This window comes from Nicotiana tabacum, chromosome 22 (assembly GCF_000715075.1).
Source record: "Nicotiana tabacum cultivar K326 chromosome 22, ASM71507v2, whole genome shotgun sequence".
In the NCBI taxonomy this organism is placed as follows: Eukaryota; Viridiplantae; Streptophyta; class Magnoliopsida; order Solanales; family Solanaceae; genus Nicotiana; species Nicotiana tabacum.
The window spans coordinates 54,108,057-54,134,337 of NC_134101.1; the positions used below are offsets into that span (position 1 = coordinate 54,108,057).

Genomic DNA, 26,281 nt, shown 5'->3' on the forward strand with positions numbered 1-26,281 from the left:
CTTTATTATAGATGTGTATTTCTTTCAGACAACTTCATTTTCATTCAGACCTTCATTTATATTATTCTAGTAGCCCGTGCACTTGTGATACCAGATTCGGGGGATGTATTTGGATGATTAGGTTGTTATGGTCTTCCGCACTTTATTTCAGTAATTGACTTCTGTTTAATTTGATTTGCTTAAAAATGGCTAATATTATTCTAACGTTGGCTTGCCTAGCAAGCGAATGTTAGGCGCCATCACGGTACCGAAAGTGGGAATTTCGAGTCGTGATAGGTTGGTATCAGAGAACTAGGTTACATAGGTCTCACGAGTCACAAACAAGATTAGTAAAGTCTGAAGGATCGGTACAGAGACGTCTGTACTTATCTCTCAGAGGCTATGAAGTTTTGGAACAATATCACTTCTTTCTTATTCTATCGTGCGATTTTATTCTGTCATCGATTATTGAACCATTCTATTCTTATTCTCTCGCAGATGGAGAGAACGCGTAATACATCTACCGACGGACAAGGGCCAGAGCCCCCGGTGGTAACTATGACCAGGGGTAGAGGTCGAGGCCGAGGTCGCGCTAGAGGTAGAGGCAGAGCTCAGTCTAGAGCTCGAGCATGAACACCCGTTGTAGAACCTCAGGTGGATCTTCAGGAGGAGGTTCCAATTCAGACTGTATCGGTTAGACCAGTTCAAGTTCCGGAAGGATTCATAGCTACTCTAGTGCTTCAGGACGCTCTAGTCCGTTTGGTGAGTCTTATGGAGGGCATGGCTCAGAATGGTACATTTCCAGTGGCACCAGCCGCCTCACATACTGGGGGAGGAGAACAGACTCCCACTACTCCCGCTTCGGAGCAGATGGCTCCCCAGTATCAGGCTCCAGCAACCCCGCCAGTTGGGGTAGTTCATCCAGTTGTTGCGGCACAGGTCGGTGATAGGCCTGCCATGTCTTCTGAGGCTTTATTGAGGTTGGACAAGTTTACTAAGCTCTTCATAGTTCACTTCAGTGGTACACATTCTAAGGACTCATAGGATTATCTTGATCGATGCCATGAGGTGTTGCAGAACATGGGTATAGTTGAGACCAATGAGGTCGATTTTGCAGTATTTCAGATGACGGGTTCCGCCAAGAGGTGGTAGAGAGATTATATGTTGACCAGACCAGCTAGGTCGCCTGCACTGACTTGGGAGCAGCTCTCGCGACTATTTTTAGAGAAGTTCCTCCCTATTACATTGAGAGAGGATTACCGTAGTCAATTTGAGCGCCTCCAGTAGGGCAGTATGACTGTTACTCAGTACAAGACTCGTTTTGTGGATCTAGCCCGTCATGCTCTCCTTTTACTTCCTACTAAAGGGGAGAGAGTGAGGAGGTTTATTGATGAACTCACTCACCCTATCAGGTTTCATATGGCCAAGGAGACCAAAAGTGAGATTTCTTTTCAGGCGGCTGCTAATGTTGCTAGGAGGATCGAGACAATTCTTGCACGGGAGAGAGGGCAGGGGTCTGATAAGAGGACTCATCATTTCGGTAATTTCATAGGCGCCTCATCTAGAGGCAGGGTTACTTATGGTAGATGCCATCATCCCAGGCCATTTTATTCAGCAGTTCAAGCATCTCACTGTGCTTCATGGAGTCATGGTCCTATTATGCCTTACTCTGGGCAGCCGTCATTTAGTGCACATCCAGCTCATATCAGTGCATCACCGCTCCAAAGTCACTACAATGGTTATTCGGCCTATTCGAGTCAGTTTCAACATCAACAGCCATAACAACAGGATGGTTGTAATGAGTGTGGGAATATTGGTCACATCAGGAGGTATTGACCTAGGTTGCCGAGCAACAGATCTCAGCATGATTCACGTGCCATCATACCGGCACCGGTTTCTCCACCACCTGCCCGGCCAGCTAGAGGCAGGGGTCAGAAAACTAGAAGTGGAGGTTAGATTGTTAGAGGTGGATGCCATCTAGTTAGAGGCCATCCCAGAGATGTAGCTCCGAGTGGTGGGGCCCATCTCCGATTCTATGTTTTTCCTGCTAGGCCTGAGGACGATTCATCCAACGCCGTGATCACATGTATTGTTCCAGTTTTCCATAGAGATATTTCAGCTTTATTTGATGCAGGATCTACTCATTCCTATGTGTCCTCCTACTTTGCTTCATATTTGGTTCTGCCTCCTGATGTTTTGAGTGTTTATGTGCATGTGTCCTCGTCGGTGGGGGATTCTATCATTGTAGCATGGGAAATTGAAATGTGCGAAAGAAGAGATAAGTTATGTTATGTGTTTGGGGGCTGACTCTACTTCTAATTCGAGGACTATTAATATGATCGATATCAATTGGATATGATAATAAGTGTACGAGGCATATTATAAGCGATGTGGAGTCTAAGGAGAGGCCTAAGTCAAAGTCAAGTTGGAAAATTTCATAATAGACTAAAGTTCCAAATGAGTACGCACAAGACCAAATGTTGGACAAGCATATCTACATATATATAAGGGGTTATGTGATGGACAACCTATAAAATAAAAGATCTTTGCGTCTAATTTCTAACTCTTCAAACTGTTCGTCATTTGGACACTCATACAAGAAGTTATGATCAAATTACCAAGCGATGGCAGAATTTATACTACCGCACCGCCCCACGTGCCGCGCCTGTGGGAATTTCCAGAACGTTCCAAAATTTCATTTCCAGACACTTTTTGCACAGCCTCCTCGCGCCGCCCCATGCACCGCGGCTGCACAAAACTAGGTGTTTATGACTCGACCCCCATTTCATTTAACTCGATTGGGGTTCATTTTTGGGGCCATTTTTTGGTATTTTAGATAGAAGGGAGAGCGATTCTAGTGAGAGGAAAGGGGAGAACTAAAGATTTCACTACTCTTCCTTGAATCAAATCTTGAAATCACATCAAATGGTTGCTAAGGCTTCAAAGAGGTAAGAATTTCTTTCCCCAATTCTTCAATTTCGAAATCCAACTAGAAATAGGTAATTAGTAAGATGATTCTTGGATGTGAGAGTATTAGTTATACATGCTTGTACCAACAAGATGCGTGGAAAGATTGTTGAGTTCAAATGGGTAAAGATTGGGTTGAAAATGGTAGAAATCTTCAAAAACTTTAATTGAGGATTTGAAAGGCAATCCGATGTCGGAATTCGATAATTTTTATATGGTTGAACTCGTATCGGAACGAGTGTTCGGATTTCGTGAGTTTTTTCAGAATTCGAGACGTGGGTCCCAATGTCGATTTTTAAATAAATTTCGGATTTTAATCCGCAAAATTAGTAATTTCATATGGAATTAATTCCTACGATTCGTGTTGAGTATATTGAATTATTTGTGACCAGATTTAAAGCTTTCAGATGCAAATTCGCGAGGCAAAGGTTTATTGGAATCTTGAATTTGGTTGTAAAGCGAGGTAAGTGTCGCGGTTAACCTTGACTTGAGGGAAAAGAGCCCTTAAATTATTTGTTAAGTGATTTTTCATGTGTAATGACGTATAGGCGAGGTGACGAGTGCTTGTACGTCGTCAAATTGATTGTTTGCATAATTATCTAAAAATCATAAATTATTTTAAATCATGAATTAATTATTATATTAATTATTTATCTCAAATTCCTTATTCAATATTATGTCTTAAATCCATGTTATAATTGCTACATGCTTATTTGAATTATGTGTCGTAATTGCTATTTGACATTTAGCATATTATATATTAAATTGCCCATTTTCTCCATGATTTTTATAATTAATTGCTACTTGTCATTACTTGTTTCCTAAATAAATCATAATAACTGTATGCTTTGTTACCTAATAATTTCTTATTAAATGTGATATTTATTGGAGTATTTTTACATTTAAGAGTTGTTTAATTATATTGTTGGAGCGGGTTGCACGCCGCAACAGATTTATTTTAAGTTTATATTGTTGGAGCGGGTTGCACGCCGTAACAAAATTTAATTAAAATATTATATTGTTGGATCGGGTTGCACGCCGCAATATATTTTATTTTAAGTTTATATTGTTGGAGCGAGTTGCACGTCACAACAGAAATAAATTGAGGGACTATGACTGCTGAATTGACTTCAATTTTTTATATGATTACCGGTCTTACTTCTATTCATGTTTTTATTATTAATGTGTACATGTTAATGTAATCGACCTGCCTTAGCCTCATCACTACTTTGTCGAGGTTAGGCTCGACACTTACAGAGTACATGTGGTCGATTGTACTTATACTACACTCTGCATTTCTTGTGCAGATACCATAGTTGGTCCTAACGGCGTACAATAGATTTACTCCGATATAGATATTTGCAGGAGACTTGAGGTATGACTGCATGGCGTTCGCAGTTCTGAAGTCCCCTTCCACTTTATCGTAGCTGCGTATTTCTTTCAGACAGCTTCATTTTCATTCAGACCTTTATTTGTATTATTCTAGTAGCCTGTGTACTTGTGACACCAGATTCAGGGATGTATTTGGATGATTAGGTTGTTATGGTCTTCCGCACTTTATTTCAGTAATCGACTTCCGTTTAATTTGATTTGTTTAAAAATGACTAATATTATTCTAACGTTGGCTTACCTAGCAAGTAAAAAGTTATGCGCTATCACGATCTCGAAGGTGGGAATTTCGGGTCGTGACATGGATTCAAGGTGTCTTCGAGTGAACCACCAGCTTGTGAACCACCAACTCAAGCTTCTCAACTTCCTAGTCAAACAAAGAAATCTACTCAACTCCATAGTCAAGCAAAGAAATCTTCTCAATTCCCTAGTCAAGAAAACAAAGCTGCTCAATACATCAGCCAAGTAAAAAAAGCTGCTCAACACAAACCTACTGCAACTAAGAAGACAAGTAAACATGCTGCTACACCTCCGAACATGCTGGTACACGAAGATGAATATGATGATGTTACTGGAGATGAAGATGAAGATAAAGATCCGGATTTGAGGCCAATGGTGATATCTGAAGCTTGGACTATCCTTCAACAAAGAAAGTTGCACCAAAGACCTATTGGTACCAGGAAGATTAATTTTAAGGGAGATGGAACTGGTGTAAATTTGCCTACTAATCTTCCCAATTCACCAAAAAAAGTCACTTGGAAAGGCAAAGAAGCTGTGACTATGAATGGTGTTGTGTTAATTCACCCCAAAATATTTTTTGATGTGCTTAACTTGTGGTGAAACAGTATAACAACATTCTTAAGTCTTTATGGTTGTTAGTTATCTATGAGGAATGTCCTTTAATTATCTATCTTTGATGGATGTCTTGTGTGGTTGTTGATTGATTAATTACTTTGCAATTCAACGAAGAGACAGACAAATTAAGGAATAGTCAAATTTGCTTGATTGAACACAACAATAAGTACTACAAAAACTGTATACTTGTTCATTTACAAACAAAAAAACCAACTGAGATGGGTACGTTGTAGTGCACCTTCAAATTTTTCTACTACACCCGTAACAACTAAGATGGATAAACTGGATACCAACTAACATTTAACACCCACACAACTTCATTTGACCAAGCCAATAACATAGTATAACAAAATAAATATGCAACTTCAACTTCAACACATGGTCTTCCTGGCTACAAAACAAACAAAAACCGCCCATGACAACAACATAGATTTTTTCCATCGTTGTAAATTTTATTCCAAGTTCGACACTTTCTTCGAATGTGCAACATTACTACCTAACAATTCATCCAGGGTATTCTTCAAATTGTCCCTTTCTTTACGAAGGGCATTCAATAAAATCTTTTGAGTGTGGATAAACATTGACACATGGGTCGGAAGTTCTTCATCGCGCCATTCCCAATAACAACAAACAATGTCTTCAGGATGAGGACATTTAAAGAATCTACTACCACCATTCATAGGTGTCGTAGCAGTAAACTGGTTGGCAATCAATCCGCAAAAATATGTGCGGGATTTACCTGATTCACGAGAAGAAATAGCAGATTCCAACATTATAGAGGACTACGAATTGATTTTGTTGAATTTGAGAATTCAATTTGACAGGTGGGAGATAGGGAATTTGGTCTGCAAAGATGAGAGAATACGATGGATGAGAAATAAAGTGAAATCTGTTTTTAATTTAGGTTATTAGTTTGTGGGTCAGGGTGAGTGGGTTTTTTGGGGCAGGTACGGTTCAGTTGGTTTGGATATGTAATGGGGTCCCTTGTTTCAAAATAGGCTAATGAGAATTTTCCACGTAATTAGTCATTAACCTTCTTTTTAAAAAAATAATAATTATCAGTCGTAGAAAGAGATCAGACAAAAATATTAAACAAAGTAATATGCTAATAAAAATTTCTATTAACAATGTACAATACTAAGCATTGGATAATAGAATAAAGAACATATAGAACAAAATATTTATTCAATAACTATATAAGTCCATTTGAACTAATTCAACACCATTCATTTAGAAAAATAATACAATAATATTCGTATTATAAATAAAAACTAAATAAATAAAATTAAAATATTTGGAACAAAAACAACTAAATTTTAATTAGGAAATTATACATAATATAAGCATACTATATATAACACAAATTAATAATTATTAAAAATATTGGTGGGTTTTTATAAATATAATAAAAGGTTTATCTCCTTATGCTTTTGATGAATCCAAAATTATAATTTAGCAAAAAAAAATATTATATTATTTTAATTTTCAGTAAACTACAAATGAAATAACTAATCAAATATTACAATAGAAAATAATGTCCGAAAATAGGAGATAAAGATAATAATATGATATTTATATTTTAAATTAATTAAAAAATAAAAGATAAATAAATAACACTCAAAAACAATTATTGATAAATTTAGTCCATTGAAGAAATTTGAAGAGTATAACATAAGTTTAAAAAAAAAAAAATTCAGAGTAAGAAAATATATATCTATGTTATATTAAAAGAGAAGTAGTATCAAAATGTTAAGCTAATTGACAAAAAAATAAAGAGTTATATTAGTAAATGTATAGCACTAAGTACTTGCTAATTTAATAATAAATAAATAAGGAACAAATAATTTATTTGATTACTATATAATGTGTATTATTTGATTTTGTATAGATTTTGTATATTTCAGCATGCTATATTAAATAATAAAATAACAACAAAAAAATTTATTAAAATAAGATGATATATTAGAACATAATTTTATAAAATTAATATTTTGTCAAATTATCGATATAATTATGTAATTTACAAAATGTCGCACGAAAAGTTGAACTAAAAATAAAACCTAACCTAACTATAGTGCGAAACTACGAATTAAATGACGTTCTAAACAACACAAGTCACGTGTACATACATATTAGCCGCACATGATCTGCGTCCGAATCAGCATGTGGAAAACGACACCTGTGTCTAAAGCCCCCCACTGACCCACTCATCAGACTTCCACTGAGACTCGCTCCGGTTTGGGGTCAGAGCGACCAAAAATCTTCGATACTAATTACTATTAACGTTTTGCGCTCTACGCACTTCTTTAATTACACAGTTCTTTGTTCTTCTCCTTTCTTCATGTTCATCTCCGCACCTTCTTCATCAATCTCCATCAGTAAGTCCTTCAAATATTATTTCTCTTCTTACTGTTTCAATTACAGTAGCTTTTGATCTGAAAGTCTTTCTTTTTTGTCTCTGTCTGTTTGAAGAGAGAATCTATTTCTGTTTTTTCATTTCATATTTTGTTGGGTTGACATAATAAAATTAGCATCCTTTATGAATTAATTTTGATTTTTTTGGGTGTATTTTTTTCTCTTGTATACTGCAGCAGTATTCGATGAGTAGTTTCTTGTATTGTCATGGAGGTATTATTTTTGGGCAATTAGTACTTCTATTGCAATGGTGGTTGTATGTCTTAACTATACTGCCTTAGTGGCATTTATTATGGTGTCTAAATGTTGCTTTTAATTCTATTTTCCTATGGCCACACATCAGTCACTGTGGGACAACCTACTGATTAACTGTTTAATGAGTATTTTTGTTTTTCTTGAGCTTTTACTGCACGCTGTTTGCTTCAGTTGCAGGTTTTCTGGTTGTCTTTTATGTGCGTAGAGTTCCAGTCATTATAATGTCAAATAATTTGTTCTGCTTTGGAAAACAACAGGTCTAAGAAGGATTTGGGAGAACCAAACACTGTGCCTCTTGCATCTGTTGCATTTATCTGCAAATGAATGATTTTGTATATCATTTATTGGTTCTTATTTCTTGAAACCCAGAAAGAGAAGGGTAGTCTCTGTTAGTTATTGTTAAAAGTGTTATGGGTGACTGAATACCAAAAACCTCGTAAGCGCGCTACTGCATAAGATGTAGCCTCTATTTTACCATATTGTTAATATCTTTATTTGGTGTTTAATGTCTGAATACGACCGACTTTCAAATGTGCACAGAGAGTTTTAACATTCTTGCTTGGTAAGGGTGGCAAAAGGTACGAGAGGTGGCACCGTTGTGTCTCTTCTGCACCTCTTGAAAGTAAAAAACAGAAGAGCTTCGACAATATCAAGAACTTTAAGTTGTTTATGTTTATTAAAAAAAAATATTTATTGAGTTGTGGAAATGGATTCAGCGCTCTATTTAAATTGTTTGGAGTGATTCAGCCTAAGTTAACACTCTGTGCTCCTGATTTTGCTTCTAGACATATTTGATCGGAGTTTTGATTTGTTTATCGAAATAAAATTTAGATGAAAGCCTAATTACTCTTTTCTCATCATCTTAATGAGAAGATGTGTCTTTATTAGGTATATTATTTTTTTTGTGTGTTTTACGTGGTCCTTAGTTTAGCTTTTTCTCTAAAGATATTGGCTGCTGTTGTAGGTCCTTCGCATTGCTTCAAATGTCATACTGATGGAGTTGGTTGCTCAGTATCAGTTGGAGTTACAAGCAGTTTGATCAAACCATCACATGAGGTTCAGGGATTCTCTGACCATTCAGGTATAAGGTATGTAACTTGAGAATCTCTCCTGATTAAAAAAAAGATTGAGAATCTGTAGCCCATGAACAGAAGGGTGCTTGACTTGATTAATATTTCTGATTTATTCCAATCTAATCCTCAATATCCTAATTTTCTTTTCAGAATCACTAACATACTAATCTATAACGTCTTCTTAAGTCAACGGTCAGCCGTAAAAATAGTGGTTTGTCAGCTATGGTTTATGTAGTGCTGCTATCTTCAAGATAGAGGGTCTGGGTACCTATACTAAAGTGTCGACATTAAGCGAGGCAAAGCACTCATTTTAATTACACCGAGTTTCAGGGCTTAACAGCTCCCCAAGCTTGCCTTTAACAACACTAGAATGAACAGTAGGAATGAACTTAGAATCTTTTCTCTCTTCATTAAATTTGGTATTATTTGATTCTACAAACCATCAAGGCTAAATAGGTTGAGAAGGAATAGTTTGGTCAGAATCGGACAACATATTAGTTATGTACGAGAGACTTTTCAGCTACAAGGTTCTTTAGTTATGTACTCCTTGAAAGAGATTAGGCTTCCGGTGTATCATTTTGGAGACTCTAGTTGAGTGCTTATTGGACTTGTCATGCAATTTGTTTACTTTTGCTATTCTGGTTCTACCAAAGTTTGACTTTTTCTGATTAAATTTTGTGTCCTTAAATTTCAACTGATATATGTGCTTCTATGTAGTTTCAGGCCTGAGAATCCTTTCCTCGGAGCTACACAATTGCATTGGCTGCCTGTAGGACGTGAGAGTAGCCTTTCAAGACTTTCAGTTGCAGCAGATTACCCAGATTCATTTCCTGATTCCTCTAACTATGTCGGGAATCATAGCTATCACCCTCTTGAAGGAATGCGAGACCACAGAAGAGTTCGTGATACTCAACTTACAGCTGCTGAAACAGCAAGGACAATTGTTGAGGTTTCCTTATGCTGTATAAATTAGATCTTATATCCGTTCTACATGAAGCGGAGAAAGTTTTCATGGCAGAAGTACTAGCATATATCATCTGGATGGCTCAGATGGTGTGTCTGTTTTTTTAATTGCAGGCTAATAGCAATGCTTTGTTGATATTCCCTGGCATGGTTCATTGTGAACCTCACGAACAAGAGTCATGGGCAGAATTTGAGTACGTGATTGATGAATATGGAGGTTTGGCTGTTTCTGTTGTAGTGTTCCTCACAATGTTGTAATTTGATCCTTTTCCCTTATTAAATTCATAGTTGATGGTTTGCCTTAATGTGTTCAGACATATTCTTTGAAATTTATGATGACAAGAATATCTTGCGAGATCGTGATGCAAGTAATCCCGTGGTACAGATTTATACATAGTTGGATATTTATCTTTTGTGGTTAATTTGAAGATCATGATTGAGCTTTGCGTGTTCTTGTCAGATATTGTTATCTGTATCTTCATAAGCATGCTCTTCTCTGAATCACTTAGTGAATAGTTATGCTTTTTTGCACAATGCAGTTATAATCTGTTGGCGTCTTCTTTATCAAAAAAATAACCTGTTAGCATCAATTTGGCTATGTGTCATTTCTCTATTCATATTGTCACAACCCAAAATCACACCCAAAATCACATCTGTCGTGATGGCGCCTATCTCAATACTAGGTAAGCCGACAACCTCAATAAAATACAATATCTTTTAAATTTGAAAACATAATATTTGAATTCAATAGAAAACCTCATAATTTCGGATATAAAACACTCCCAAAACCCGGTGTCACTGAGTACATGAGCATCTAAATGATAACAAAGTCTGCATGATAAAAACACTGTCTGAAAATATAGAACATTACAATAACTGAAAGGAAGAGAGTCAAAGTCAGCGGACGCCAACTAGCTACCTTGATAGTTTCCAACTGATAACACTCTGAGATCTAACAGTCGTCGTGTCCGGAAGCATCTGGATCTGCACACGAGGTGCAAAGTGTGGTATGAGTACAACCAACTCAATAAGTAACAAGACTAACCTTTGGGCTGAAAGTAGTGACGAGTTCAGCAGGTACAGTCCGGTATAGAAATAACAGTACAGAAAGGTAGGCATGCTTTCAAGTTCAACAGTTAACCTCAGTACAAGTAAAATAGCTCAATTATGACTGATATGAGGAATATGACATCTCTATATCTACATGCCAATATACATACTGTATGTGATGCACTTCAGTGGAAACCTCGTATACTCAAATCTCAAAATACTCAATCACTCAGTGTTGTATATGGCCAATCCAACCCAGGGGAGATCCATCCCATGTATATATACACATCGACTGACAGTCAGTCACTCACTACTGTATAAGGCCAATCCAGCCCAGGGGTAAATTTATCCCCAAATGTAAATGACTCGGACAAGATCCATGTCAGGGAAATTCATCATAATTATAAATAAATAAGGCAAGTCCATGCCCCGGGAAGTCCATCCCGAATAATATATAAATAAGGCAAGTCCATGCCCTGGGAAGTCCATCCCGAATATAAATCATCTACGCTCACTGTGGGGGTGCAGACTCCGGAGGGGCTCATTCAGCCCAAGCGTGATATAAAGTCGATATGGCCTGCTGCAGGCGGGCATCCCCGATCCATATAATGATAAAGCCGATATGGCCTGCTGCAGGCGGACATCCCCGATCCTGTAAATATCCTCACAATGAATGAACATGGCTGAGTATGAAATGTATATTTTTAAAGAATTAAATTCAATAGCAGCACGACCTTATGGGTCCCAAAATATCGGCACGTAGCCTAAACATGATCTTTAATACGAGTCTCAGCTCAATTCCCTAACACGTGGAGAATATTCGGATAATAACATGATTCTTTAATTTTTACAACTCCACAAAATTTATTTAAGTTACAATTTCTATGGTGCATGCCCACACGCTCGTCACCTAGCATGTGCGTCACCTCCAACAATTGATATAACACAAAATTTAGGGATTCATACCCTCAGAACCAAGTTTAGAAATGTTACTTACCTCAAAACCGTGTAATTCTTTATTCCGCTATGCCTTTGCCTCGCGAATTGGCCTCCGAAAGCCTCGTATTTAGTCACAATTAATTCGATTCAGTCAATATAAATCATAGGAATTTATTCCATATGAAAATACTAATTTTCCAATAAAATCCGAAATTTAACTCAAAAATCGTCCGTGGGCCCTACGCCTCGGTACCCGACAAAAGTTACAAAATATGAACGCCTATTCAACCACGAGTCCAACCATACCAAATTTACCAAATTCAGACATCAATTCGACCTCCAAATCTTAAATTCTTATTTTGAAATCCCTAAGTCCAAATCCTCTAATTTCACCTACTCCTATTTCGGCTCTTATACATGCTGCTGTCACCTTTCAAACCAAGCTCTTGGTGCCTGCTTTAGCTTGCCGGAGGCCGTAACATAAATCGCTTTCTTGAGCTTGCATACCAAGTTAGGATTCCTAGGAGAAAGAAGCCTGGAGTTAGAAGAGGTTGAATAGAAACTTATTCTTGCCCCGTTCCCTTATGTTGTTGAAAGGCATTCTATTCTTCACGTCAAATTAAAATAAGGCCACCTTTTGATTGCAGCCAAGGCAAGAATGCCACGAATGGTGTTTAGCAATCTGAAGCAAATGTTTTCCCTATCTCTAAAGGGGTTCGACTCAATATTCTTGAAGGAATCCTTTAGCTACTAATCTAGCCTTGGATCTATCTACCGAGCCATCCGCTTTATGCTTGATCTTGTAAATCCACTTGCAGCCAATGGCTTCTTTCCCTGCAGGCAATGAGACTAAGTCTTTTTATTTTTTTCTTGGGCATTGATTTCTTCCTGTATAGCATCTCTCCAGCAAGAAACACGTAATCTAGTCGAAATACTCAATGATAATCCAATATTATTGACTAACATAGATCACAAGTGACTTACCTCAAGTTTTCCCGTGAATTCTCTCCGAAAAATCGCTCAAAACCGTGTTGAAAATGTCCAAAATGACAAAAATGTCGGAACCCTATGTTTTTGTACACTGCCCAGAGGTTCCGCTTCTGCGGAATTTTAACCGCATTTGCGGTTCCGCTTGACTGCCTTCGCTTCTGCGGAGAAGAAGTACGCTTCTGCGGTCTGGTGGACGCTTCTGCGGTGCCAGTCCCCCTTTGCCCAGGCCGCATCTGCGACCATTTTGTCGCTTCTGCGGGCTCGCACCTGCGAGCCAATTTCCGCAGGTGCGATTGCATCGGTAGGCAGCAACAAGTTTCAATTGTTCTAAGTCCAAATTTGATCCGTTAACCATCCGAAAATCACCCGAGGCCCCCGGCACCTCAACCAAATATACCAACAAGTTCTAAAACATCATATGAACTTAGTCGAAGTCTCAAATCACATCAAACAACGCTAAAACCACGAATCATACCCAATTCAAGCTTAATGAAACTAAGAACTTCCAACTTCTACATTCGATGCCGAAACCTATCAAATCAAGTCCGATTGACCTCAAATTTTGCACACAAGTCATAAATGACACAACGGACCTGTGAAAATTTTCAGAACTTGATTCCGACCCCGATATCAAAAAGTCAACCCCCGGTCAAACTTCCAAACTTAAATTTCTAATTTCGCCATTACAAGCCTAATTTAGCTACGGGCTTCCAAATAATATTCCGGACACGCTCCTAAGTCCAAAATAACCATACAGAGCTATTGAAATCATTAAAATTTTATTCCGGGGTCGTTTACACATAGGTCGACATCAAGCCAACCTTTTCAACTTAAGTTTTAAACTTTGGAACTAAGTGTTCTAATTCATCCCAAGACCTCACCGAACCCGAACCAATTACCCCGACAAGTCATATAACAACTGTAAAGCACAAATTGAGCAATAAATGGGGGAACGAGGTTATAATACTCAAAACGACCGGCCGAGTCGTTACACATAATGTCCAAAGGATCATGCATGCCATGTAATTATTTCTTGGGCTAAAGGTTCAATCATGCTGTCATCCCAATATCCAACCTGCACATAGTTGATAACTTGATATCATTATTTGGATCTTTTGTTTTATTGTGTAGAGTTCTTTGTTAAGTTCTCGTGGATTCCAAGATTATAGTTTTTTTGAGACAATTTTCCTAATGTAATTTTTGGACTATCTCGTTCCCTTCTATCACGGCCAAACTCGGATCATGACCGAGACACGGGAAGTTGACCCTCTAGCATGCCTACCTGTAATTTACAAGAATTTTGTCAGAGTTTCCCTGATTCTCCCTTGATTTTGCACACCCGTCCACAACCCGAAGCATCCTCTAGACAATCTCAACCTCACAGGCAGCTTTCATACATCCCATGTCTTATCATAAGAACCTGTCAACGTAAAGATCTAACACAAGGATCTTAACATACTAAAGTTTAACTAGACTTTTTACATAACTGAGTTCACACCTCAAGTGTAACTAATGGAGCATCTCTAGAGTGCCGAAAACACAAGTCTCATGATACCATACACATATTATACTGGCCCAGACAAAAGACATCAGTCTTTCAATGTCAATCACTCTGTCTATGGCACGGTGTCAATCTCCACAACTGAATCTGTATTTCATAAATAAAGAAAACATAATCTATAACTTACCGTTTGGACAAGTCATTTAAAAGAAATAGTAATAATATAACATATGTTGTACCAGTGATATTTAAGTGTTCTCTTTCTGTTCAAACCTCGTCTGACCAACTCGAAGCGAATTTGAATCATGTTTAACAGGTTCCAAACATCGTTTCTCGCTTGGTCAAAGGAAAACATCATTTAACATCCAACGACATACACAAATACTGTTATAACCTGTAATTTTATTTTATGCGCACATGAGCGCACATAACATATAAAGTCTAACATATACAACATGTACAAAGCAGTTGGGGTATCACAAAATTTTAACACCTTTAATCATTTGTGTCAAATCCGCAAATTGGGGCAATTGGATGTCCATATAAAACATGACCGAACTATCTCAAGTGGCCTTGCATTTTATCCTCTTTGTACTTGTACTTTCTGTAGGATGTGATCCAATTGAATAGTTTTACGGTAGCCGTCAACTTACCAAAATTCGTCTCTTTTATCCAGACTAGGTACCAATTTAGAATGGAAGCTCATATGTCGCAGTTAATGACTTAAATATGTTTTTCCCCTTTAAATTGTATTTCCTCCTGTGGGATCTTTTAATGAAAGTTCTTCCTCTGGCTTTATATGGAGTGGCTAGTGTCTCGTTTTTGACATTGAAGTAGACTTGTCTTGAGGTTGATAACCAGTTGTTTAAGAATGTAGTTATATTGGAATTTGAGTTGTAAGAGCGTAGATTAGTCGTGAAATATCTGGGTCCTAAGCATGTAGGTCAGTGCTGAAATTTCTACTATCTCTATTCGACTGGATTACTTCAGAATGCATTGATTGGAATTTGTTTCTCGTGCTGAAATTTCTACTATCTCTATTTTACTGAATTACTTCAGAATGCATTGATTGGAATGGATTTCTCCCAATATGAGAAGAGGAGGGCAGAATCATCTGACTACAGCAACTTCATAGGTGATTCTATTGATGATACTTATTTCTTGGACAATTACTTAGAGGTGAGTAAGCAACTGCTGCTACTTCACTATATAAGTCGGATGACTAGCCTTAGTTCTTCTTATTCTTATATGTATCCTAGTTTTTTTTGCCAGGTTGAAAATTCTGAGATGTCCGACTATCAAGTTGATTGGGCGATGCCAGATAGTTCTAGCAAGTTGCACCCAGTTTATTTTGCAAAGTGCTTGACTAAGGTGGTTATCATTTCTTTTAGGTTTTAGCAACTCTCCTCCTAGTTTTTTTTTCTTTCATAAACGAACTGTTGCAAGAAATAATCTAAGGAGCATGTACATAAGAAAAATGCAGACAATATCACTATAACAGCTTATTTCATTTAATAATTATGTTTCAATCCAAACTAGTTGGGGTCGCTTTATTCAAGTATAATAAGACAAAACTTTAATGCTCTAAAGCAGAACACAGAAAGTTTCAACTTATGATCCTCGACCTTTTCTTTTTTGATAAGTTTGGATTTCGTCGATTTTTTCTGGACTTATATCAAAGTAAAGCTCTCAATAACTATATGACGAATAGAAATATTAAGATAACCTTCACAAATAAAGCTCTGAATACCTACTTGACGAATAGAAATATTAAGATAATCTTCACAAGAGGAAGAATTAACTATCCTTGTTGCGAAGAGGTTTGGCGGTTTCTTGGGGCCTCAATCTTGTAAGTTGAGTCAGGCCTCATTGGCTACGGGAATAGACTAATGCTCCTTACAAGAGACCAGTGGACAAACGAACCCTATAAGCAACTAATGGATAAAGGCAGTCAAACAGCTGTAGACGTGATGGGCGAGAACATGGAGTGTACTGTATTGCAAATTAAAAATAAGGGAAAGGCACGTGTGCAACACATGCAAGGTCCAAGTTTAAATACAATTGATCTGGGCCTTAATGATCCAAATAATGAGTTGAAATTAAATGGGCCTGATTCTGCAGCCCAGGTCATTTTTAATGACCTTTTACGCAAGCCCACTGAAGAAAAAAGAATGACACCTTTTATTGAGGAACTGGGCAGCGCCTCTTGCTCGAAAATTCAAAAAACCAACGCAGGGGATCCAATTCCCACTGCAAACCTTGAAATTATGGCACAGGCAATACCACACATGTATTGCGACCAGCCAGAATGTGTAGCCGAGACAAGAAAATCGGGACAGAAGGCAGGGGAGGATACTATATGCATGAAAATGGGGGAAGATCAAGTTGATACCAGATTGGAGCACCAACAGCAGTTATGTCACCTCAATTCTGATCAAAATTGGGAGGTGGAGGAGGTTACTCCTCTCTCAGTACAACACCACAATTCATTAATGGAAAAAGAGATGGATGCGACACTGTGGGTACATCAGGATATGATTAAATTGGGAAAAATGTTCGGAGTAGACTTTCAAGGCCATGAAGAAGAAGCACTGGAGTTACTCATGCAAATTGACAGCTGTAGACAAGTCAGAAGATTGGAGACAGAGGTGGAGGTGAAGAAACAAAGGTTCAAAGGCTCACTGGAACTAAAAGGTTTGGCCTCTTTTGATGTCAAATTTAAGAGTGATGGGAAAAGAAATAGGGGAAAAGATCTGTCTATTCTTGCAATATGAAGATCAATTTAATAACATGGAATGTAAGGGGATTAAATGACAAGAAGAAAAGGGAGATCATAAAGAGTCAAGTACTCAATTGGAAGGCAGACATTATTTGTCTGCAGGAGACAAAATTGGAGGGGGAAATCAAGAAAATTGTCAGTCAAATTTGGGGTGGGAGATGGGTGAGGTATGCATGTTTAGAAGCTAGTGGCACGAGAGGGGGAATTTTGTTATTATGGGACTGCAGAGTATGGAAAGGGGAGGTGTTACAGATTGGTGCATACACTTTGACATGTAAGTTCGAGGCTCTTTTACAGAACTTCCAATGTCATATAACAGGGGTATATGCTCCTAATTGCAGAATAGAAAGAAGAACAGTATGGAGGGAAATTGGTGCAGTGAGGGGCCTGATGGAAGGCCCTTGGGCAGGTTGTGGTGACTTTAATGTCACAAGGTACCCCTCTGAAAAACGGGACTGCTCGAGGAGGTCCAGTGAGATGGTGGAATTCTCAAATTTTATAGAAGACATGGAGTTGATAGATCTTCAACTCGAAGGAGGCTCCTACACTTGGTTCAAAGGGGATAATCATACCACTGCTTCTAGAATTGACAGATTTCTAATTTCAGAAGAATGGGATGATAGCTTCAGAAATATCAAGCAAACTATCCAACAAAGGCTGATCTCTGACCATACCCCTGTGGCCCTACGTTGTGGTGCTTGGGAGCAAGATAAATCATACTTTAAGTTTGAAAATTGGTGGCTGAATTCCGAAGGTTTTGATGACAGAATCAGGAATTGGTGGTCTTTTTTTGAATTTTCAGGAAGACCAGACTATATTTTAGCTTGCAAACTAAAAGCTCTCAAAGGTAAGTTAAAAGAATGGAGCAGAAGTTTTAAGGGAAATCTGGGAATGCAAAAATCAAAACTGCTGAGTTAATTGACAGGTTTTGATGCAACACAACAATCAAGAGCTTTGACAGAGGAGGAATCAGTGAGGAAGGCAGCTATCCTCATGGAATTTGAGGACCACCTCAAGAATGAAAAAAGTGCATGGAGACAGAAATCAAGAGCCCTGTGGCTCAAAGAAGGGGATAGAAATACAAAGTTTTTCCATCGTACTGCCAATGCATACAAGAGATGCAACAATATTGACCAACTAGTGATTCAAGATGAAACAGTGGAGGAGCCAAACAGAATAAAGAATGAGATCATTGAATTCTACAAGAAGTTATACACAGAACCTGAAGAGTGGAGACCTGCAACCAATTTCGACAATTGCCCCAAAATTTCAGAATTATAGAAGGAGTCTCTACAAAGCAAATTTGAAGAGCAATAGGTCCTGAGCTGCCTGAAGATGTGTGCAAGAGACAAGGCCCCAGGTCCTGATGGATACACAATAGGCTTTTTCATTAAGTACTGGGATATTTTGAAGCAGGACATCATAGAGGCTTTCAACAACTTTCATTCCCAGGAGATGTTTGAGAAAAGCTTCAATGCAACATACATAGCTTTGATTCCAAAGAAGACGGGGGCCAAAGAATTGAGAGATTTCAGACCAATCAGTCTGATAGGGAGTTTCTACAAGCTGCTCTCAAAAGTCTTGACTGAAAGACTTAAGAGGGTGGTAGGCAAATTAGTAGATGCTCAACAAATGGCTTTTATCAAAGGAAGACAAATAATGGATGCAGTGTTGATTGCTAATGAAGCTGTGGACTCAAGAATCAAACAGAAAAAACCAGGAATTCTATGTAAACTAGATATTGAGAAGGCTTATGATCATGTCAACTGGAGATTTCTGCTGAAAATGTTAGAAGAAAGGGGTTTTGGACAGAAATGGGTCAATTGGATGAAATTCTGTATCTCTACTGTTAGATTCTCCATTCTCATAAATGGATCTCCTGAAGGCTTCTTCCCTGCTTATAGAGGTCTAAGACAAGGTGATCCCTTATCTCCCTTCCTTTTCATTATAGCCATGGAAGGCCTGAACAACATGATAAAGGCAGCTAAAGTCAATTTATGGGTTAAAGGTTTTGAGGTTGACAGGAATGGATCAAACAGTCTAGAGATCACACATCTCCAATATGCTGATGATACTCTAGTTTTTTGTGATGCTGAAGAGGAGCAACTGAGGTTTCTGAGGATTATCTTGGTTCTGTTTGAGGGAATCTCAGGACTCCACATCAACTGGAGAAAGAGCCATATTTATCCCATTAATGAAGTTTATAATATGGAGCAACTGACTTTTGTACTGGGAGGAGAAGTAGGGTCTCTACCTACTACATACCTTGGGATGCCGTTGGGTGCAAGATCTAAATCCAAAGAGATTTGGAACTCAGTTATTGAAAAATGCGAGAAGAAGATGTCAAGGTGGAAAGCACAATATCTATCAATGGGGGGAAGGCTAGTCTTAATCAACTCAGTTTTAGACTCACTTCCTACCTACATGATGTCTTTGTTCCCAATTCCAGCCAGAGTTATACAGAGATTAGACAAAATTAGAAGATCATTCCTTTGGCAGGGGAATAAGGAAAAAAAGGTCTTCCATTTGGTCAAATGGAAATCCCTCACAATGGCGAAAAGGCAAGGTGGTCTGGGAATCAGAAACTTGAAGAATCAAAGCAAGGCTCTCAAAATGAAATGGCTATGGAGATATTCTCAAGAATCCCAAAACTTATGGAGCAAAGTGATCAAAGCTAAGTATGGTGAGGAAAATAACTGGGTGTCAAAGAAAGTCAGCACATCATATGGAGTTAGTGTGTGGAAATCCATCAGGGCACTTTGGCCTACAATGAAGAATCACACTTTAATTAGAGTGAATAATGGAATGAAAACATCATTCTGGAATGATAACTGGTTGGGACATAGATGTCTAAAGGAACTTTACCCTGATATGTTTGGTTTGGCACAAAACCAACAGAAGACAGTAGCTGAAATGTGGACTTCTCAAGGATGAGAACTCACCCTTAGAAGACTTTTATATGATTGGGAGATAGCAAGATTAACTGACCTCTACAACAAGCTGGAAGCATTCAAAGGAATACAGGAAGGGGTGGACTCACTTTGGTGGCAGAGGCACAACAGAGGGGTCTATCAGGTGAAGGCAACATATAAGATTTTGAATCAAAGTGATCTACATATAAATGATTGGCCATGGAAACATATATGGAGAACCAAGATTCCCTATAAGGTAGCTTGTTTCACTTGGCTACTAGCAAAGGAGGCTGTCTTAACCCAGGATAATCTCATAAAGAGAGGAATCTCTTTGTGTTCAAGATGCTTTCTATGTGGGGAATATGCGGAGACAGTTAGCCATCTATTTATACACTGCAAGATAACAGACCAACTATGAAAAATTTTTATTAGTCTAAGGGGTATTTCATGGACAATGCCCTGCAGGATTACAGAAGTTCTTTTTAGTTGGGAAGAAGCTGGAGCTGAAGCAACTAACAGAGATAGATGGAGGACTGTTCCAGCATGCATCTGGTGGACAATTTGGAAAGAAAGGAATGCTAGATGTTTTGAAGACAGAAGCAACTTAGTGCAGAAGATCAAACTCAATTGTATTCTTCTTTTTTGTTTTTGGTGTAAACAGATTTACACAGAAGATACACTATCAATCCTAGACATACTAGGATCTTGCTAGGACTGCACACTAGCACATCCAGCTAGCATTTACCTGTAAATATGGTTCCCAGTACAACCTATGTACTGACTTTATTAATAAATACTAACGTTATCAATTAAAAAAAAAATAGACTAATGCTCCTTACAACCTTACTTGGACAGGATCTGTTCTATAGGCCAGAAACCAAGTCTGGTGGATGAAACAAGGCCATTAGACCAGACCGCGATTAGCAGCCCCCATAGCTTTTGAGTCATGGAGCCATAGAGGATCTTTTTCAACCCCAATCTTGGTGTGCTGGGGCGGTCTAATGGCTGTCCAAAAGACTCTTCAATATTTAAAAAATTAGTTAGACTATGCTCCTTATGATCACCTGGGGTGACAATTAATCATAGATACTGTACACTTGTGTTGACACGTTTGTCTTGTTATTGTTTCATCACTCATTCATCAGTTACACGCTTATTTTTTGAATACCACCATCCATACCTCAGCAAAAGAAAAGAGGGAATAAAGGAAGAGAAAAAAAAAAGGATCAAAAGGAAAAAAAGAAAACCCAAAGAAAGAAATTAGGTCACAAGAAATGTGTGTTTTCCTATACTTCACGAGATAAATGGTTATTGGGTATTTGCTATCTGACTTACAAGGTTAGGGTGAAAATTACCAAATAATAAGTTATTGAGAAGCAAAAGTGCCAGCCAAGTAGCACCCAAGGGTGTGGCCTAGTGGTCAATGAAGTGGGTGAGAACCATGAGGTCTCGGGTTCAAATCCCAACGGAGGAAAAAACACTAGGTGATTTCTTCATCTTTGTCCAAGTCTTAGTGGATAGAGTTACTTGGTAACTGTTGCTAGTGGAAGGTAGCAGGTATTCCGTGGAATTAGTTGAGGTGCGTGCGAGCTGGCCCAAACACCTCGGTTATCAAAAGAAAAAAGTGCCAACCAAGTAAAATACAAGGGGAAAAATAATAAAATTCTTCTAGCATACTGCCCTACAGTTTCAGGTACAACTTTGTGTAAATTATCTAATTATTGTCTCTCTTTGGATAATGACCTTTCCCAATTTGGTTCTGCTCAAATGTACACTAATTTGTGTATTTCTTAGGCTGTTGACATGGAACATGCTAAGATGATGGATTATCCATCAAATGGCATTTCAATTTGGGGACACCTCAAGCCTGCCTTTCTGGAAGAAGAATTTTATGTTCGAAGGCTCTTCAGTGATGATGAAGTTGGTGATGGCTACAGCTCGGATTGGAAAGGTAAAGTTAAACTATTAATTCGTTTCACACCAAGAGGATGCAGGAAATTTTCAAATTCAAGGCTAGAAAATGTTCTTCTAAGTAGTTTTGGTGTGATAATCTGTTGTCTTGATAAGTAAAAAGAGTTTCTTCTGTTGATACCTTCATTTAAGGGATGATTGCTCTATACGTCTAAACTGATAGATGGTGTTTGGCATTGCTGAGTGATCACTTCTAATTTAAACCATCTTTTAGGAAGTTGAGATATTAGGAGGTCATTCTTCAGGTCAATAGACACTGGATTTTGCATTTACCCTTGCCCAATTGTGAGCTAAAAAGCAACATATTTCTTATCCCTGAGTGTTCTGTTTTATTTTGTCTTATATCTTCTTTGGTTTACAACAATGCATTTCCTGCTGAGGAAGTCAGTGTGGGTTTTCATCAATAGTCTTTAATAACTGCAACTGAATGGTGCTTTTCTCATTTCCATTTTTTATTTCTCCTGCTGAAAATTTTATCAGTTTGCAGCATTTGCAGTGTGGATGTTCTGTAGGGACGGTGTCATTATAGTTTAGAAATGATATATCTCAGATCAGTGTGACAGTGAAAGATCTCTCGCCACAGTAGTTTTTGCCTTTTCGAGTAGATTGTTTTGATTGTTTTATTTGATTATCTGTATTAATTCAATCATTTAACTTCCAGATGGAGAAACTTTGAGCTTCGGTTCAAGCTACGACAAGAGCTGCAGCTTATCGACTATTTACAGATTGGAAATCATCAAGATTGAGCTATTTTCTGTATATGGTGCTCAGGCATGTATACTTTAAACTCATTTTATGTTTGTAACAATTTGAAATGAAATAGCGCTATCACATGTATAGGTATATATGTAAGTACCTTTTGAAGCTTGAGATGGCAAGATTAATTTGTACGCGAGGCAAAACTAACTGCAAAAGCCAAGATTTTACAAATTTTTTGATGCTTGTGAACTGTGGAGGTTAGAGAAATATAAGACAATCGAGATAAAGCTGCATTGGCACTGTATTCTTGTTCCTTGGTTATATTATACATGCAATTTTGTTTATTTTGTAGAAGACAAAACAGATATTTTGCAACTCATATGTAGGATTGTTGCTTGGGGTGTGGTTCAGACTTGGAAACTAGCAGTTTAAACTTTAGGTTGAATTCAGCAGTGTAGAAACTACAAATTGTCCATGTCAGTTAGTGTCAGCAAAAAGGTGATTCATGTATCTGCAATTAATCAGTTTAGTAAAATTAGACCTCCTCGTAATATGCTTATTTCTCTTTCGGCTGGTACACACTTTTCTTCCTCTACTTGCAAAAAAAATTCTCTTACACACCTTAACTTTGTGAGTCACTTTTGACGCACTCCAAATTGTAAAAAGTGAGTCTGAGACCCGTAAATTGCCATGTCGCTTGGGTGTCCTAAGCTAAAATTTTGAAGCGTGTGAGATGTTAAAAAGTCGGAGAGGTCTCATTTCACCGCCACATTTCCAGAGTTATTTTCTTTGGGGGTGAGATGAAGGGTGACTGGAAATTCAATGGAAAACCACGTTTGTTTGTTCAAAGAGGAGGGTCCTTCCGACAAAGCATTTCTTCACAACTTTGTTTTATTACAGAAAAAAGAACCCACAAGAAACACAAGTTCAGATTCCGGTCATCTACTTCACATCTCTTGGTTTATTACAGATCCAAAGCTGTGAAGAAAGGTGTTTGCAAGGAGTCGGAGGAACTGAGCTCTCAGTGGGGAAAAATAAATGAGGGTGGAAAAGTGGGGTCACTTCTAATTGAACTCCAGCCGACTAAAATCAGATTCCTGGGTGTAGTTGTGTTCTTTTAAGTGTTGTATTTTTCTCCTTTTCAAGTTTAGGAAACGCATAAGACACGTATTTGGCGCGAGTTATGCACAACCCATTTTGAAGTGATCATACACAGAGCAAGGGTATACTAGGCTCATTTTTGCAAGATGAGGTGTTTAATGAGTCCCCCGTGTAGTTTAGGCGTGTAAGGGGGAAATGTTGACAAATTTTAGGGGCATAAGTATGGACTAAGCCTTTCTCTTTTGTCACGTGTAAATTTTGTTTATAGAGTGGAGCATGTACGGGTTGTCTATTTTTAGGATTTCCTTGAAAGAACTGAAAAATGGTAGAAGCATAGTGGGCAGAAATGAGAAAAGTATGTTCTTTAAAGTATTTAAGCACCTTAGTAAGCTACGATATCATGTTCAATGCTCATCCTTCTTCTTTGGTGCAGTTAGCAGTAAATTTGCATGACTTCCAGGATGCTGAGCCTGACATTCTTGTACACTCAACTCCAGCAATTGTAGAGTGGTTTAGGCAGCAAGGAATAAAGTGCAAATTTGCACTTAAAGCTCTTTGCAGAAAGAAAGGACTCCATGCTGAGGTTCTTTTCTATCACTAGTTTGGACTATCAAATTTACTTTTATTCGTTCAACGGATTTGGAGTAAAATAAGTTTATTTCATGTAGAAGTTGAAATCTGGTATTTCTGGTGTAAACTTTGGCAGTTACCTTCATGTCCTTTCTCCCCGCCTCTTTTTAAATTTTTTGTTTCATTTGGAGAAATATTTGATTGATTATGTCGTCTTTTTACATCATGCAAAATTAAACTAACTGGTAAAAATCATAGCTAACTCCAACATTTCCTACTTCAGCGGGAAGAGGCGAATTTGCTAACATATACCATCTGGAACATTTTTTCATATCTTTTACATATCAATATTTGCAAATCCCTAATATAATTCCACCTTTTTGCAGAGAGCAAACTTGATTGGATTTGACAGTCTTGGCATGGATGTCAGAGTTCTATCGGGAACTGAAGTACGAACTCATCGTTTCCCCTTCAAAGTTAGGGTAAGCGATACAAAATGCTTTTGGCTTTAAAAGCTCGCTGATATTCTAGTGAAACTTTGCTCAGTAACAATGACTTGGGATATCACAAAAAAAACATGATTTTGATTTTCACCATAACCTCTTTAATATTACTGTGCAGGCAACATCAGTGGTTGCTGCTGAGAAACAGATACGGCAGCTTCTGTTTCCCAGGTCCCGCCGCAAAAAGTTTAGGACTCCTGAAAGAGCTGGAGATTTGGACTCACTTTAAATTTAATCTTACTGTTTGGGAGCAGATCTCGTGAATAAACATATTATCTATATTTCAATAAATTCTTGCATGCAGTTGGTTCTCAGTTCCTCTCCAGTTTTGTTTTCTCTAATGTTTTCCTGTAAATGGGTTACATGCTGGATTTAAATTCTAATGAAGCTCTCTATGATAAGACATAAAAGGAAAAAGGAAGGTGAATTACAGCTAGGGGCGGATTTAGGTTACCCGAACCCCCTTCGCCGAAAAATTACGCTATATATAAGGTAAAATTTATTTTTTACCTCTATATATTAAGTTTTGAACCTCCTTGACACAATCCAAAAGTGTAGCTTAGTGGTCAAGGGGGTTCAAAATCTATAAGTTCAATTCTCACTAGCTACAATTCTTTTTTTTTGAACTTCCTTCGGTGAGATTCTGTCTCCGCCACTGATTACAGCATATGCTTCTTCCATATTGGTAATTAAGTTGAGAAGGGAAGGGCCAGTTTCCACTTTATAACTCAAATATTCTCTCATCATTTGGCAAAATAGTAAGGGCACCTTCTTAGTAGATTATCATTTGCATGCCCCCCAAAAAAAAAACACATTTCTTAAAAATTAAAATAACAACTTATTGTAAGGGTATTGTTTTGATAGATAACTCTTTTGCAGAGTTATTTATATTTGGGATTATTAGCCCCGTGCTAGAGCACAACTAATGATACGTGGATTAGGCGCACATTATATAGATAAAAGCTTGATTCAAGTGGTTTAGTAGTAAGAGCATAACAAGTAATTATTTTATTCTATTGTAGACAAAGGCTTGATATTTATTTAAGTGAAGAAGGTTAAAAGGGGCTGGTTAATTGTTTCAGACTGTGTTACAGATTCTCATGCATTTTTCGGATATCAAACAAAAATATTTGAGGTTATTAGTTTGCTTAAATCTATCTAATTGTCTTGTCTCAGTTCAGGAGAGAGAATTGATAATAGACACTCATTGGTATATTCGCTGTATGCAAATGTTACCTACATTTGCTAACGTTTTCTTTGAAGAATCCGAACAAAGTATACACATCTGTGGCGCATACAACTCATTCGACACGAGCAAAAGATCCGCGTAACACATAACTATGCACTGTCTCTAATTACAATGATTACTA

General features: G+C 37.8%; 1 protein-coding gene and 1 pseudogene across 3 annotated transcripts; both read left to right on the top strand.

Annotated features, from left to right (window-relative positions):
- Positions 1–7,404: 7,404 nt before the first annotated feature.
- LOC107792779 (uncharacterized protein At3g49140) lies at positions 7,405–25,225 on the top strand. 3 transcript variants are annotated; one of them, XM_016615014.2, is made up of 12 exons: positions 7,405–7,568; positions 8,825–8,948; positions 9,651–9,882; positions 10,011–10,113; positions 10,211–10,275; positions 15,436–15,555; positions 15,649–15,747; positions 21,862–22,018; positions 22,700–22,809; positions 24,272–24,421; positions 24,795–24,890; positions 25,030–25,225. In XM_016615014.2, exons 1-12 carry the CDS (start codon positions 7,532–7,534, stop codon positions 25,138–25,140), a joined length of 1,404 nt encoding a protein of 467 aa, XP_016470500.2. In that variant the 5' UTR covers positions 7,405–7,531; the 3' UTR covers positions 25,141–25,225. The 3 variants fall into 3 exon arrangements, with proteins under 3 accessions (XP_016470500.2, XP_075100076.1, XP_075100075.1); XM_075243975.1 differs by having other exon boundaries at positions 7,406–7,568; positions 9,657–9,882; positions 22,700–22,813; positions 24,276–24,421; XM_075243974.1 differs by having other exon boundaries at positions 7,407–7,568; positions 22,700–22,813; positions 24,276–24,421.
- LOC142176920 (small nucleolar RNA U3) lies at positions 20,905–21,086 on the top strand (annotated as a pseudogene).
- Positions 25,226–26,281: the final 1,056 nt, after the last annotated feature.

Coding starts and splice junctions, on each gene's coding strand:
- LOC107792779 (XM_016615014.2), top strand. CDS start 7,532: ATGTTCATCTCCGCACCTTCTTCATCAATCTCCATCA. Junction 22,810..24,271: donor TTTCTGTATATGGTGCTCAG/GCATGTATACTT, acceptor TCTTTGGTGCAG/TTAGCAGTAAATTTGCATGA. Junction 24,422..24,794: donor AGAAAGGACTCCATGCTGAG/GTTCTTTTCTAT, acceptor ACCTTTTTGCAG/AGAGCAAACTTGATTGGATT.